The following is a 16,966-nucleotide window of genomic DNA, read 5'->3' on the forward strand; positions in this document are numbered from 1 at the left end:
AAATACTACTCATCAAGTTTATATATATATATATAAAAAGTTGTATTTTAAAAAATCTAATTTACTACAAGGCTACAAAGATTTATAATCAATTAAAATATTGATTAAGAAAATAAAATAAAAATTATTAAATTAGATTCAAATGATGTTTTAATATAAATAATAATTTTTAAATCTTGCTCAAACCCTTATTGTATTATGTCTTATGAGTACATGATTAGGGTTGTTAAAAGGACTCTTTGTTCGTGAACAGCTCGTGTTCGACTCGTTAAGCAAACGAGCCGAACACGAACACGTTTTTTGAGCTCGAAATATAAACGAGCCGAACACGAGCAAAGCATGGCTCGCTCATGTTCGGCTCGTTTACACTCCTAATTCTTATGAATTTACATTTGTAACGTGTGCATGAGAACATTTTCATATATACCCAATAATAGTGCATTACTCTATGTGTTTTTAAATGTAAATATGAAATCTTAGATATTAAATATATAAATATATAAGATTTGTATGGGTTGTTTATAAATCTCTCAAAATTTTAATAGAAATTAAGTTCAATATTCTCAATATTTTTTTTTGTAAGTATTACGTTAAAAAAATTATTGAAGTGAGTAAAAATAATATTTTATTAATCATTAATTATTTATTTAATAAGCTGTTCAAATTTTTAAAATTTTATGGCTCCAAAAATGTTTCTAGGTCTACCCAGGGCCGAGGCTACTCTATCAACTTATGAACATTTCCGCAACAGCTATAAAAGCGATAGAGGAATTGATGAGACCGGGAGGAGCGTCCTACGTTTAAAGTGGCTCCGGTGTCAATGGCGAGGGAGTGAGAGGGTTTGCTCTCGGCGAGAATAGAGCAATGCATCTCTGTTTCTTGCTCGATCTCCGGAACATTTCGTCTCCTCTCCTCAAAGATCTGAAGCAGGTGATTCGAACTTTCTCCACTCTTCTCATTCGATTTCAATCTTCATCCAGCTCTTTACGTTTCTTTTGATCCATTCAATGCTACATTTGCTATCCATTATAAAAAAACTGGCGGCAGAGTTTGCTGCAGCTTGCTGATCTCTTCGCGGCGGGTTCTGTGGGAGGGGAGCGAGTGTTGCGGAGGGAGGAGATGATGTTGCTCCCAGATCGGATTGGGCTGTGCTACATCCAGAGGAATGAATCCTCTTCGTCTTCTTCTGAGGTTTGTGTTTAGCGAACTGCGTTAGTCGTCGTACTTGATGATTCGATTGGACTGTGCTTGGGATTGCATTGTCGTCAATTTTTTTTACAGCTTTCCTGAAGAAGTTAACGGATGCTTGTCTGTTAAGATTGGAATGATGCCATTCAAATTATACATTAGAAACGGGCCGATGCTGTGTGGAACATGAAAGTCGAGTGCAATTAACTTAAACTGTTTGATGAAATGCATTGTAGGCATTGGTGTGAGATGGATTACGAAGTGCATTATTTTGAATGGCAGCGCACCTCATAGCGACACCTAATTCAAGTAGGGAAATTAAGTTTCACTGACTGCGCGTAAGTTTAGTGTCGTTGATCAAAACCTTACATAGCATTCACTCTGCAGCTACTAAACAAAAATAGTTGGGAAAAACTGTTGGTTACACCGTATCTTGACCTTGGTCATGAAAATGCTGTATGATCTGATTACATTTGTTTATTTAAATGCATTTAAAACAGCAATTTCGACAGTAAAAACCTAGAAGCGAACCTGATGTTTTCCCACAACTTGGGGCTATTTCTTATTGCTTGTGAAAAGAGAGACATTCACTATAACCTGTATTCATTTATTTGAAGATGAGCACAACGAAATAATATTACCCTTAGCAGTTTTGAAGGTTTCATTACTTGAGGAAAGCTTCTTAATGGGAGAGTACTTGTTGTAATATGCGGAGAAGCGTTGCATAGCTCCTTAGGTGCTCATTTATATAGTTATGTCTCTTAAATTTTATTTTCAGCCTGTAATTTCATTCTATTTCTACAGTTTTTCATGTACACATGCGAATAGACTGCTTTTTCCTTCACTTTTTCCTTCGCTGCTCTTGGTTAAAAAGGGTGATGATGGTGATATCTCTTGTAATAAATATTTTTGATCATTTAAAATAATCCACTATTGAGTCAATTTACCTTTTCCTCTTCTTCTTTTTTTTCTTTTCTTGTTTCAATTTTACTCTAGAGAGGTATCAGAGCACCTTGATTGGGCGTTAATTGCGAGAGAGGGAATTAGACAACAAGCTCTTTGAGCTTAGAATCGTTGTGGACAACTCAACTGAGCCTTGAAAACATAATTGATACCTTGTCCTGTGACCTTTAGCAATCCATGATCAAAATGAAACATTAATTTCAAAATCTGAGGAACATAAGTTACATATTCTAGCGACTGCACTAGCCAACCAGACATCTTTGCCAGGAACAGGGAAAATCGCTATATTGTATCATGTGCCAGAACATCCATAACGGCATGACCTTCTAGCTCAACTAAAGAGAGCCCCATAGAAATTTTTCCAGAGATTCCCCGAACGAGATCCCAGATTCAACGTTTTTAAGTTAGAGATTGACATTCCCTTTTGGATGGGCATATCCACATAGAAGGCATTGTTACCCTAGCGCCTGGCGTAAAGACAAATTTATCTTTTATACAACTTAGGATAATTTTGTCTTTTATTGTTATTATTGTTGGGTCTAAATAGGTGTGTTAGAGTTAGGTTTATGCAAGAGATTGAATTGTGTGAGTCATAGGCTTAGATTTTGGAAGAGATTTCCTAACTCTCAAACTTTAGTAATTGGGAGAGATCGCCTAACTCTTGAGTCATAGGTGCTTATTTTTGTATTATTGTTGAGTTATTTGAATTATTAAAATAAAATATCTATTTTGCCTAATTTTTGTGGAAAATATGTTGATCTTGACGTAGAATCATATCAGATTGGTATAAGAGCCACTATTTTGGAAGAACACTACGCTTCGTGGCGGAACCCTGCGATATCAGAGAGGATGCGAAGGATTGCAGTGCACAGAGATCTGATTGCCTAGGGAAACCTAACAAAGGGATCGCGGTTTCCATCTCTGGGGCCGGGAAAAATATTACGTCCGGACTTCGAATGTAGAGATATGTTCGGAGTCCAATGAAATGCGGACACCTGACCTTCTGGGACCCGCATAGAATTCCGATAAAAAAGAACGCATGCGTCGCCCGACCCAAACCTAACCCGAACATTCAACATTACGAAAACATATTACGTTAAAAAGGAGCGCGAAGAGTCCAAAGAGCACCTTTTCTCCGTTTCGACTTTTGGATTTCGGAGCTAGGGTTTCGGTGGACGGTAGAGAAGATGACCATTGTTCTAAAGAGGATAGCCATTGTTCGAAACAGAAAAGAAAAGTCATTTCGTCGTTTGAAGTTCAGAGGTTTAGGGTTTGATAGTACGACAATATGAAAGCTCGCAAGGAAACAAAAGAACATAGGAGTGCTCCAAAGTCATTGAGGTATTGTTCAACATTGCAACAAATAATTTTTTTTTTCCGAACACAATGAAACTTAATAAGACCAAAAATAACACGACAATAAACATGAAAACGACATGTTGGTGTTACTGCCGTGTTATGTACTTATGCCTTAGGGTAATGCTGGAGGTTTTATGGTGTGATCGTCGAAATAACACCAAAGAAATCCCAAACAATAAAACGAAAATAACACGAGAATGAAACTATGCATTGGTGTTATTCTGGTGTTATTAGGTGTTATTGAGTTCATAACACCTAATTTTCTTTCCTTTGTGTATGTGCTGTATTGCTTTGAGTTTGGGTGTTACTAATGTTTTCATGGTGTTATATGTGTTTAAACTCTTTAATGACTGAATAACACAGTTGTATTTCTTTGATATTAATCGAGTGTTATTGAGTTCATAACACATTTTTCTTTCATATGGTGCTTTAAAATTGTATATGTGTTGTATTGTGTTGATTTTGGGTGTTATTGATGTCTTTTATGGAACTTAATTACACACTGATAGTTGTTGAAGTGTTATTTTTGTGTAATTGGGTGTAATTGAGTTTATAACACCTATTTTTCTTTCATGTTGTGTTTGAAAGTTGTGTATGTGCTGTATTGCTTTGATTTTGGGTGTTGCTCATGTTTTTCATGTTGTTATGTGTTTAAACTCATTAATAACTGAATAACATAGTGGTAGTACTGTGATGATATTCTGGTGTTATTGGGTGTTATTGTGTTCATAACACCTATTTATCTTTTTTGTTGTGATATTCTGGTGCTTTTCTTTTCATTCATTTCCTTTGTAGGTTATGAACGCAAGGACATTCAACTGTAGATGTCGTCCTTCTGCAGTGAGGGGTATTTTGGATACCGTCAGACATCTTGTTTCAGAGGAGAATGAATTCTTTGAAAGAAATGAATGTCTTCCATTTTTTTTGATATGCCTCCATATCCACAGGACAATGTGTTGACATTACACATTTTGAGATGTTGGATAATAAGAGGAGGGCGCTCAGAATGGGTGGGAAAGAAGTTAAATTGCACCATGACCACTTGACGTTGATATTAAGTATGCCTAATAGAGAGGAGGTAGTTGTTTGGAAGAAAACCCCCTCGTCTGGTGTGTATGCTAGACAAATAAAGGACCAACTGACTAAGTTTTCTGTATGAGGATCTTTCATTCCCTTTGAGTTAGACTTGAAGTTTTTACTAACGAATTTCTTTTTTTCCTCGAGCAATTTTAGTGTGCCCGTGAAACTTCTCTCTTTTGGTGAAATGTACAGTCATTTGATTCTTATAATTAGCAAGCTACCATCTGTGACTTTATCATTGATCAAGTGAACATCGTCGTCGTTAAATTAAGACGCAATCAGTCATTGGGATACATCCAGGGATTTATTTTTATTTTAACGGTAAGTATATGTTGTATATAATAAATATTATGCATATGTTTATTCTTTGCGCTCCTCCATACCTCTCACATAATCCCTTCTCTATATCTTGGCCAACCGCCTTCATCAGAAACCTCTATTGCACCCCTAATTGGAGCTCTAAGTGGAGGTTCGTGATGATAGATTTTTTCCTCATGTTCCTCATCTTTGATCTCGAAGATCTCTTTTACTTTCAAACTTGCCACAGATTCTCCAATCAACCATTGGTTAGAGTTTGAAAATTCAAATATCGGCGAGTTGTTGGATTGCATCTCAATGAGCCTCTTTTACTGCACTAATCAGATCAGGATAAACGACTTTTAACCAGGCAATTTCAGCTTCACCCATCTTTTTCAACATTCATTTGTAGCAAAATGATTTATCAACCAATCAATCCCCAAAATATCAACACAAGTTTGAATTGGTATGATAATCAACTTTTCTGACAACTTCTTATCACGGACATGAACATGCACTAAGCATTTTTTATTGACATAAAAATCACTTCCCGATGACATAATAACACACAAAACAAGATTAAGATTCATAATGTCAACATGTAAATTGGCAACAAATTTATTTGAAATAAATGAATGTGATGCACCTGAATCGAATAGAATAATGCCAGACTGATCTTGAATTAGGAGCATACATGTAACCACATCTTCAGATTATTGGAGTTCTTCTTGAGAGGTAATTGCAAAAATCTGGCTTTTATTGGTTGCTCAACTCAGCGCTCTAAAGTTTCAACCTTCGTTGGTACAGAAGTCATTCCAAAAAATTGAGTTATGCTACGCTGATTGCTTTTCAAAATTTTTCAGGATTGTCCCGGTCCTTGGATTGCTTGTGGGGTATGCCGTCTTTTTTCTTTTTGTATGGACAATTTATTTGGATGTGTATTGGCTGTCCACATTTGTAATATTTTTCAGAACCAATCAAACACTGCCCAAAGTGTTTTTTTTTTATATAATTAACGAACTGACTTTTCTATCTTAAGCTGCTTCTGCTTACCATTTTGTTTAAGTTTCTTGCTTTGGAAGTGTTCATTTTTGCCCAAATCCTTTTGCCTATCTGCCTAAGGTTGCCACTGTTGACTATAAAATTCACCTTATTTTCAATTATTCTTGCCCTTTCAATAAATACGGAGAAATCGTTGATTTTATATGGAGCTAATGCCACCCTCAACTGATCTTGGAGACCGTGCAAAAATTTGTGCTTCCCTCGGGTACTGACATAGTGTGGTGCATATCTGAAAGGAGAAGTAAATTTTGCCTCATATTGCATAATTGTCTTGAACCGTTGAGTTAATTTAAAAACTTATCTTGCACTGCTAATCTGGCTGAAAGCGTAATAAACCAATTTTTGAAGACTTTAACAAACTCATCCCATTGAATTTGTTGTAGAGGAGTCAACTGAAATTTCTCTCTATGTTGCGCTTGCTGCTACCTTTCTGCTTCACCTTCTACCATGAATGTAGCTAACACTACTCTCCCATTTTTCTGATAATTCATACAATCTAAAAATTTTCCGATTTTTGAAGCAAATCTTCAGCAACTGTAGGGCCACTGACACCCTTGAATGCAAGTGGCTTGAAAGACTGAAAAATCTTTAGGTGTCAATCCACTTCTGTCCCAGTTTCAGATTTGGGCCATGTAATGGTAAAGGATCTTTTGATGATAACCATTTTGTCAACCACTTGTGATATAGGTTGTACAATGCCCTGTAACGATGTTGTTTCAGTGTATGCATTTGTCTTATTTTGATTTTAATTTCTGCTCAAATTAGTTTTAGCTCAAACTTCCTGTTTTGCATGTAGTCCACCAATAAACATGCCTTCAATACTTTATTTTTCTTCTTTACACATAGAGACACTTTATTATTTAAATGTAATTTATCATTAAAAATTTAATTGTGCACACATGACACCTTAAGTCGTAAGTTTACCCATCCCATATTCATCAAATTATAGCTCTGTATAAATCAATTTATATTTGATCTCATTCTTCTAAATCCAACACGCTTCCATTATTCTTTCATCCAATAATTATGTTCTGATACTACTTTCTTTCACACCCCAATTGATCCTCCATTAAGGCGCTTGCTGAGATGCGATAGAGGCTGACAATATGGTTGTGCCAACTCTCACAATACTCAAACTCAGTGGGTGATGAATTAGCCTAACTGGATCGCAACACATACGTGATACATTGTATATCAAAGTTCATTCATATTTATAGAAGCATGAAAATCATATCATCAAAACATATATATACATAGTTGCTAAATCTAATATAGTAAAAAAATATACGTACCTAAAATGTTTGCACAAAGCTCTCAAAACTATTGTGCAAAATTTGTATAAAGCCACTTGGCTACTCGCCCCGGTGCGCGTTGCATTTACCTAGAAGGCAACAATGTAGAGTGAGTAAAACTAGCTCAACAAAATAACCTGGGCGAAAATAAGATTTTAAACACGAGAAGAAAGTAACGTGCATGCTTAAATGAAACTGTAAAAGTCTAGACACGAGTCATAACATACTAGCATAGTAGAGGACATGAATAGAAAACAAATACAGTAAGAGTCAAGATTATTGTGTAAACATGCTTGTTCATACACATATAATCATGAGCATGTAATCACAAATATGTGTTATTTTATGGTAGTGTCACTTGTAAATGTATAAGGTTCAACTATTTCCATATTCTTTGATGACAGATCCTCACCCTGTCCGAAAGACTACATAAACTATCGATAAAGTAACATTTACAAGTGACCTTCCAATATAGTAATAATCGAAAGCCCCCTAATACCCACAGTTCTTTAACGTTTTATCACCGCCTAATTCCAACGGTTTGTAGAGTTTCATCGATGTATAAATATCAGGATTCAAAAATACTACTTCCCTGCATAATGTACTTGCAAGCATTCATATAATAGTTTACGCATAGCACTACTTGCAAGCAAACATAATACCCATAGCAACATTCGTCAGATATTTTGTAATGCATAATTCCTGCAATTAAGCATTTCATATTTCATAAATATGAATCATAATATAATGAATACCTGCAAGCAATTAGTATCATATGCATAATCATCTGGATCATCAAATAACATAGAATCACGTGTAGCATAATAAAAATTAACTTGCATTTATAAATTAATTAAAGGTATCCATCGACAATAAGCCATAATTCCTAAATGCATTGGTGTCAAATTAAAAATCATATGAAACTAATAGAAGAGTACTTTTTCTTAGTTTAGCACAAATTATTTCACCTGACTAAACTGAGCATTCCTAAGACGAGTTTCTATACGCTCGCTTCGAGCTTGCTGCCTTATATGCACAACCTAAGGAATGTTGACATCATAGGAATTCATGAAATTCGGGTTCATAACATGATTTAACGCAAAACATAAATTATTCACTCAAAAAATACCTGGGATAGGCTTTTCGGCATAAATCGTCCTTTTGAAACTGAATAATCTTCTTCGTATTACCTTCAACTTAACTTCCCCCTCGCTAACTCGTGCTAAAACTCTTTTGGAAGCTTGCAAATCAATTACAACACTTCTGACACAAAATCGTCGCCACTGATGGCTACCGGAAATGAGAAAAACACGAAAAATGAGACAAAAGGCAACACCGAAGAGTGAGGAAGGAAAGGAAAGATTAGAATGGCGAGAGAAAGGGATTAATACTTACGAAAATCGTGTTGGAGCCCTAAATCCCAAGTTGCGGCACTCAGGCAGCCGCTCGGTTCACTACTCGCGCCCTTGGACTATAACAAGGGTCACGGCTCGCTTCTTCACATGATGGACAAGGAACACGGAGGGGAATCGGTGTAGAGAGGAGAAGAAATTTGGGAAAGGAGGAAAATGCAAAGCTCGGTGCCCTATTCGACCGCACGAAAGAAATAAAAGTTGCATAATGTCGGTGGGCTACAATAACAGAGGATTAGGAAGAATTAATTAGGATTAATTAAGTTAATTAAATATATAATTTTGAAATTTTATATCTTCATATCCGTTAACAATTCATGCATGATGTTTTATATTAAATTGATCGAAATTTTATAAATTTATTTCGATCAAATACTGGATGAAAATTTTGGGGAACTTTACACATGTTTCGAACTTACTTCAATTCTCAAATTAATTTGGGCGTTACAGTTCCTTCGCCCCATCGCTTTTGTAAGCAGGAAAACAGTAAACCTGCTGTTTTCTGCTGTCCCCCGGCTGATCTAGCCTTTTCCTACCGTGCATCGTCACTCCGCTCGCCACTTCACCTGCTGGCCTTGCTGTCCCAGCATTTCGCTTTGCTCCCAACATGATTCCGGCCCCTCCTTTGGCTGTCCCAACCACCTACAGCCCCATTTCAGCCATCTATCTTCGCTCCCCAACCACCTAGCTGACTTTCATCACCCATGGGTCGAGCCTTGGCGTGAGTTCATGCCATGTTTGTTGTAGTTTCTTTTTCCAGCGTGAGTTATAACAGCCTGATCGGCTTTTTCAGTAATAATATTTATTTTTCTATTATGATTTGGATTAACTTCGATATCAAAGCTTGAGTTGAAACATTGGAAAAAGCTGATGGAAGCAGATAAATCTTCAGAAACCATATGGTTGCTTGCACGCTGCTTGTTCTCCTTGTTAGCTGAATAAATAATCGATTAGTAGATTTGATTTGACGTTATATGATTTTGAGTTTTAGGGATTTCAGTTGATCTTTGGGTGGCATGATATTTGATGAGCTTATTTCAATTTAAACAATAAATCTCTCTTTTTCATTATGAATGTCTGTGCTAATTTTTCTACTATTACTTGCAGCTGAAGATTGCATATAGGCCTGGAGGAAACTTCAATCTTCGTGATTTCCATCAAGCAGTCAATAATTTGCCCAAGTGTTTTCAAACAGAATCTAGTCCGTTTATGTCTACTAAATGTGATAATGAAGGTAACAGACACTGAATCAGTCTCGCCTTGTTGACTATATTCTAAAGTGGAAACTATGAGGTCAGCATGCTCTGTTTTTTGTTCCCATTTCTTCTTCTAGTTGAACTGTCAATCAGAAAGCTTTTGAGCGATGAATTCTTATATATGTGGAACGGTAAAGATATACAAAAGAAAGTTATTGTAACTGCTTCCTCGGTTGACATTTTCTCCGAAGCTCTTCAGAATATTTCCATGGTATGCGACATATATTTATTTCTCTATTTGATGTTCCAATAAATATCTTCATCATATTGATTTATTAGTTGATACAATCTCGTTGAGTCCGTGCTTGCATTTCTGCTGATTATAGGATGCAGTCACCAAGCAGGTGCCAATAGAGTTTGTTGTGCTGGAACAGGAGGCCATTCTGAATAGTGGATCATCTCTAAACCTCAGCAAATTCAATGACTTTTTCGAGCAGCATCAGAACTGTTTTATTCATAGACATTGTGCTGGTATGACATGAAAATAAAAAAGGGTACATTCGTAAATAATAATAAATTTTTTTATCAACTTAGTTGAATGGGATCAATAGCAGTTAGTATGTGCTTTGACATAGTGAGAATGATCATTATTGCATAATGCATAATTTTGGCTGGTATTTCTTAATGACAGTTTCACTTCTAAATCCGTGCATAACTTAAACAGGCGATCAAGCTTTTCAATTTGTTAGGAATCCTCCAATAAAACCATCTAATAGTTCATTTTCAAGGGCTTGTTTATGGTAGATTCTCTTATAAATTAATCTTTAGTAACTAGGAAGTATTTTATTTGTCACTAGTTATTCATGAATTATGTAATAGTTAATGCCTGAATATATATCGGACGCTGCAGACACCTGGATCCTTTCTGGCCTTGTCAAGATGTGGTTACAAGATTTAAGGGATGATGTAGATGGCATGAACGCTGTCCTTGCCTTTAAGCATGCCATTTGGGAATCTTCAAACCAAATATCTTGTAGATTGTTTGCCTCCACTTCTATGATTGTTGATGGCTTCACATCTTGTGTGGTAAGAGAGCTTGCAAGCAGAACACAAATATATTTCTATCCTTCTATACAATTAAATTTTAACTGTAGCAGTTATATAATTTTGACTAATGTTTGATCTGTAACAATTTAAGGAAAACAGATTGGCTTGACCAACCCTACTAAATCTGCATAAAAATGGTCCATACGCAGTGGTTCCTTGGCAAAACTCCATTTTTTGCTGTCAAATTATTGATTTCCATCACAAGTCATATGGGAATTTTTTGAGTGAATTATGAGATGAATAACAAGCGGTTGTGAATGAATCTCCTTTTATGCATCTTTACGTCTTTCTATAAAAAAATGCATCTCATTTTCTTGCTTGGGAATAAAACAATCAATTGTACGATTAGGCAGTGTAAAAGAAAATGCAAAGGAATTCTTATTTCTAAATTTGGGCTCATTGGCTCTTTTAAAACTTGCTGAGAATTGGACTTTATTTATGGTCCTATTGGTAAAAAGGAAATATTGAAGAATTCTAGGGTTTATATATAAAACTTTGAAAGACCCTATTTAAGCCCATGTTACGAATGTACAGACTAGGTTTTCAACAATTTTTTTTTTTTGCATCAGAGCTAAACCTGGCCATCTGTGAGGGTCAGGATTGGCGCAAAGAGGCCTGAAGTTCCCATCTGCCAGCGGAAGATCGCGGCTTGTAGGATCGCTACACGATCCACTGTCAGCTGCTTGATTCACCATCGACTGCTCAATCCGATGAAATGGGATCGGTGCATGGAGATCCAACACCATCCGAAACTTCTTCCCCACTGAACCTCTGCGTCCTTGTTTTAACATCGTAATGAGTATGCAACCACGCGGGATGCAGAGACCTTAAACTTTCTTTTTTGTTTTCCTTACACTTTGCTCTCACAATACAGGCGTGATTAGAGCTAACTGAGAAGGCAATGACACAATTGTTGCGTGACCCTCACAACACAATCATAATTAGAGCTAACTGGGAAGGCAACAATGAGATTGCAGTGTCCTAACTTGGACAACAACTATGAGATTGCGGCGTGACCCGAAGGATACAGTCGCAATTTGAGCTAATTATGATGGCCACGATGGGATTGCCTCGTACAAATTCGTGTGATATGTTGTTCTAGCCTTGTGTTTGAGGATATCAGGAGACTGAGATAGTGCGAGAGGTAATGTATTGGAGCGTCTGGGGAATATAGATCCTAAATTTTTGAAGGACTTGGTCGGGCTCATACGGGGATCTTGTATCTTGACGGGAGCCACACCTCAACACGTGCTCCGGTGCAGGTGAAGCTAGATCTCACTTTTGTGGAGCTAAAGCTTTATGGATCAGCCACGTATCTGAGCTGGCTTCGTCGGGTCGAGGTTGCTATAGTAGATAAGAGACTAGAGGGATATCTTACTGGGGACAAACCAATGAGTGACAATGCTAATAGGGATATGTGGAGAACCACACACTCCTTAATCTACACTTGGCTACTCAACTCAATGGTTCCGTCAATTGGATCCCCAGTAGTGACAGTCGAAAGGTGAGGAACACTAGGCAAAGCTAAAGAGGGTTTATGCTGGAACAGAGAACCACATGAGGGTGTTTCAGATTCAGTGTGAGATTGAAGCAGTGATATAAGGTGATAGATAGATCGATTCAAGAATATGCCATAGATTTGGAGCGGCTGTGGGCAGATCTTGATGACTTCTCACTGATGTTGAGCCGTGGTGATCCATAGTGCAAGAAAGGAGAGATCTTTACACATAAGGATTATGCAGTTTTTGGACCACTTGAACCCGACCTTTCATCAAAGGAGATCAATCCTCCTAGCTTAGGCGGCTATCCCTTCACTAGTTAAGACCATTGTTGTAATGATACAAGAGGAGAGTCATATGAAGCTACATTATGAGCCAAGTGCACTTCCAGATGCGCGATCAGTGTTGCTTGCTTAGAGCTTAGGTATGATGATAAGTGTCTAGGGGGGAACTCACAAGCGGTATAATTGTGATGACATTGGGCATTTGAGCAAGACTTGCCCTAGGACACCTAAAGAAAGAGAGGTGGATGTGGATAGGGTGGAGACTGTGGTCGTGGTCGTGGTGCTGGTTGAAAATGTGGAAAATAGAGCTACTGGGCTAATCTAATGTTAGCGAGGAGGGAGAGACAGGTACAGGGCCAAGCAGTTTTGACAGAGTATACTAATAAAATATTTGAGGAATACCTGTCAGCCCTGGGGATATAGCATCAAACAACATGTCCATACACACTAGCACTAAATGGAGAAGCGGAGAGGAATAGAGGCACCTGCTAGAGGTTGCCCGAAGCATGATGATCACAATGAATGTCCCAAATCATTTATGGGGCCAAGCAGTTTTGACAGCAGCTCAATTGATCAATAGAATGCCATCGAGGGTGTTTGATTAAAAGTGTCATTGTCAGATGGTGAAAGGAGATAATAGTAAGGTCTTCCTATTGAAAGGTGTTTGGATGCGTATATTTTGTAAAAGATAACAGACCATTAATAAGGAAGCTGACTCCTAGAGCTATGAAATGTGTATTTGTAGGTTATTTTGCTATCCAAAAGGGGTATGTTTGCTAGAGCCGATATAAAAGAAACTGTTTTGTGAGCATGGATATGTCATTTAGAGAATTTGAATTGCGCTAGACCCAGGAAGTATCCTCACCCTTCTGTAACTCGTTAGATACTTGAGATATTAGGCAAGAGAGGTGAGTAGCAATGGTAAGAGAGTGATACATGTGGGAGCAATGCCTTGTGTTGTGATATGGGATGAATCCATTGAGGAATCGGAAAATGAGGAGTGAACCCAAATGTGGTAGGATTTAGTTTGATGGTGAGCTAAGGGTGTATGCATGAAGCAGGAAGCAAAATGAGGGAACGATGCCTGCAGTGCCACTTGTGCTAGCTAGTTCCTTTTCCCTGTCTTTCCCGACACTTGAGACTTCTACACCATTCACCTCCGACTCAGAACTCTCAGGTGAGTTTGTTTTAAACTTTTAGTACAGATTAGGTTTTCAACAATTCTTTTTTTTTAAACTTCAGCTTCAATATTGGATTAGGATTTTTTTTCCTGGGCGTTCAGTTTGTTTGCTTTGGTAACTTGTCCACATCTTTATTTTTTTCAAGGTCACTTCTCCGCATCTCAAAGGGAGTTTTTGAATGCAAAGTTGACCCATGAATGCATAGCATCCTACGGGTTGTCAAATGGATTTCTAATTCACCTAAGAACTGTTATTGTGAATTTTGTGGGAATACACTAAAAAAGTTACTATTTATAATATTTTAAGTTTTTTATTTTCATAATAAATTATTCATATTCTTCCACGGGTTATCACTAATTTATGCGCCATATTTCATGAAATGTCCAGCCTAGTAATATAAAAAATGGCTGTGATGTTGTAGATCTGGTTTCCATTTGACATGAATATATAGTCAAGTTGAACGAATTTTTTAGTGGATGTCGTGGCTTTATTGGCTGCAAATCAGATTACATTACGATAAGTAATGAAATTGAATTTAAGTTCTGCTGTGTTCTATTTTTTTTTTCTCAGTTTCTTTGTGAAGAAAAACTTGAAATATTCTAAACCAGTAAGCTTTGCCTTAACGGTTTGCATGCTTTCCCATGCTTTTATTATTTTCCGGCACAGTCAATTATTCAAACTACTTTAAGAAAGGTTTCTATGATCTTCTTAAGATAAGCTTACTATAGACATGCAGGTGCCATGGATGTCCCATCAGCGATGCTTACAAGCAGGCTAAGAAGAATGTTTGTCCAGTTACCTCTTTGGAGCTTGGGGAATCTGATTTGATTGAGAATGCAATTAGTGTTGGAGGAAATACTTTGCTATTTGTTCCTTCATTTGAAAGTTCATCTGAGCTCCACAAAATCAGTGGTCTTATTACTTTAAATGTTATTGAACGCACAAGCCTGGCGTCTCTAAATGAAGGTTCAGAAAGCAATATTTTTAATTTTGCACATTTGGAACTTGGTTTGGCAATTAATGTTTATCTAATTTCCGTCTGATTATCCTATTGATTGATGATTTACTCTCTTTCTGGAGAGAGCAGGATCAAAACCATGTGATTGTAGATTTTTTGCTTAATATTCCAAAAACAGTATTTATTTCCAGGGAAAAGAAATACTACAAGTTGTGAAATTTTTCCATTTCTATTGTAAAAGGTGTAATTATGGGAACATCTTATATTATTGCTCCAGTATATCATGATAAGAAAGCTGCTTCAAAAGAGCACGAGATGAATGCACGAAGTGAGTAGGCTCGATTGATTTCTCATTTGTGGTTGGCCTTTCATGCATCTGTTTAATGTTTGTTTGATGTTAAGTGCAGTTTTCCACGGACTATGTGAATCACTTTATTCTCTCGACCAGGGGCTTGTGTGTTCATCATCTTGTAACCTAGAGAATATGACCTATGGAAGCTTTATGAGCTTTTATATTCTACAACCTTCATACCATGGATTGATGCTTCTGAGGGTAACATTCTCATAATTATCAGAAATTTTCTCCATTGATAGCTTACTCCTGGATTTATGGTTATTATTTCTGTCGGAATAAAGTGACGTCATCTTTTATTCATCCTTTATCGGATACTTCTACTACTTATGGCCATCTGCATGAATATTTACGTTTTAAAGAACAAATAGTACTGTTATTTCACAATTTAGTAATTTTATCATATTGTCCTCGTAGATGGTTGATTTGGCAAACAAATGTTGAGATTTTCTGCATGGTAAAGTACTGGGCTTCTGGAACTGGTTTAGTAGCTGAAACAGAAGTTGTTAAGGATCTCAAAATTGAAGGAATTCTTTCATAACCATCTTCATCATTAGCTATCTTAACTATTTAGATTTTGGAATTATAAAATCTCCTCCATTCATTCTTGTTGCGTGCTACACAAGTGTTAATTTATTTTTATGCAAAATCTTTTGCACATAACATATTGTTCTTGGTCTCCCATTTTCTTTTTCTTTCTTTTACATATGGATAAAAAAGATTCATATAGCCGATCACATGTAGTAGGATCAAGGCTTTGTTGTTGTTGTTGTATAGTTTATATAATTGCCTTGTGGTTATATGTTTTGCTTTCTTCCCGTATATTTTCAAAGTAAACTTTTTTTTCACTTCTTTGTTCAATAAATGATTATTCCATATTTTATTTTATATAATCATATCAATGTTTATCCTTTTTTTTTCACGCATCCATCTTAACATACCGAATTAACCAATGAAACTAGCTTTTTTTCGAAGTAATTTTAACCAATAATTAGTTTTATGTGTAGGATGATATCTGTCAACATATTGTGGATTGACCAACTCTCCCACTGATTTTACTGGCCTTTTAAAAGCACTACATTCACAATAAATCGTAAGGTTTGTTTTTTCTCTGTTGTGCACATCATGACAATAGATTGCCTTTCTACTAAGTGAAGCAAATCCTTTTTGTAAGTTAATACCTTAAAACTTAAAACAAGAAACTCTATATCTATTAGCCCATATTAAGAGCATGTAGCTATTATGTTCCAATATTAGACCAGATCAAGGAAGAAGATGAAAAATAACATTCCAACTGGAGCATTTCATTTTTTTTTCCCTTTACGATTGGCCCATCCCACACATATTGGGGATCGAACTCGTGGCCATAGGTGTCTTACAAATTGTATCAGCCAAAGAGTCTTGACAGGCCGCACAAACCCGAGTTTTTCATAAGCAATATATGTTATATAACACAGAAAAGTGAAAGCTTAGCAATTTTACAAGTGGAAACTGCTCATGCTTGTAGAGAGTTATGTTATGATCTTCCCCCCCCCCCCCCCCCCCCCCTTTGAAAAAAAAAAAAAAAAAACTAGCTTCCGCCATACAAATGGTAAAAAATAAGGAATGCGTCTCTTTGAGAGCAGCTTCAAGAGAAACCTCCGATCTCTTATTAGAGATAATAATTTGGTAGATCTCTGAGTGGAACCAGGTTTTAAATAAGCTAAATAAAGCAACTATATAAATTTTGAGCAGGA

The 16,966-nt window shown here is 36.6% G+C and overlaps 1 protein-coding gene across 5 annotated transcripts in view; it reads left to right on the top strand.

Moving 5' to 3' along the window:
- Positions 1-779: 779 nt before the first annotated feature.
- The window catches only part of LOC110032172, a 47,365-nt gene continuing 31,178 nt past the window's right edge, over positions 780-16,966 (top strand). The window contains exons 1-9 of one of the 5 annotated variants that reach the window (XM_020735705.1): positions 780-930; positions 1,048-1,191; positions 9,761-9,887; positions 9,987-10,120; positions 10,236-10,380; positions 10,760-10,935; positions 14,649-14,886; positions 15,120-15,206; positions 15,286-15,431. In XM_020735705.1, coding sequence (XP_020591364.1) covers positions 865-930; positions 1,048-1,191; positions 9,761-9,887; positions 9,987-10,120; positions 10,236-10,380; positions 10,760-10,935; positions 14,649-14,886; positions 15,120-15,206; positions 15,286-15,431 — 1,263 coding nt within the window. In that variant the 5' untranslated portion in view covers positions 780-864. Of the gene's footprint in view, positions 931-1,047; positions 1,192-9,089; positions 9,415-9,760; positions 9,888-9,986; positions 10,121-10,235; positions 10,381-10,759; positions 10,936-14,648; positions 14,887-15,119; positions 15,207-15,285; positions 15,432-16,966 lie in introns of those variants that run through there. The other 4 variants (XM_020735706.1, XM_020735707.1, XM_020735709.1 and 1 more) reach the window with 4 other exon arrangements.

Source organism: Phalaenopsis equestris, unplaced genomic scaffold (genome assembly GCF_001263595.1).
Source record: "Phalaenopsis equestris unplaced genomic scaffold, ASM126359v1 Scaffold000882, whole genome shotgun sequence".
In the NCBI taxonomy this organism is placed as follows: Eukaryota; Viridiplantae; Streptophyta; class Magnoliopsida; order Asparagales; family Orchidaceae; genus Phalaenopsis; species Phalaenopsis equestris.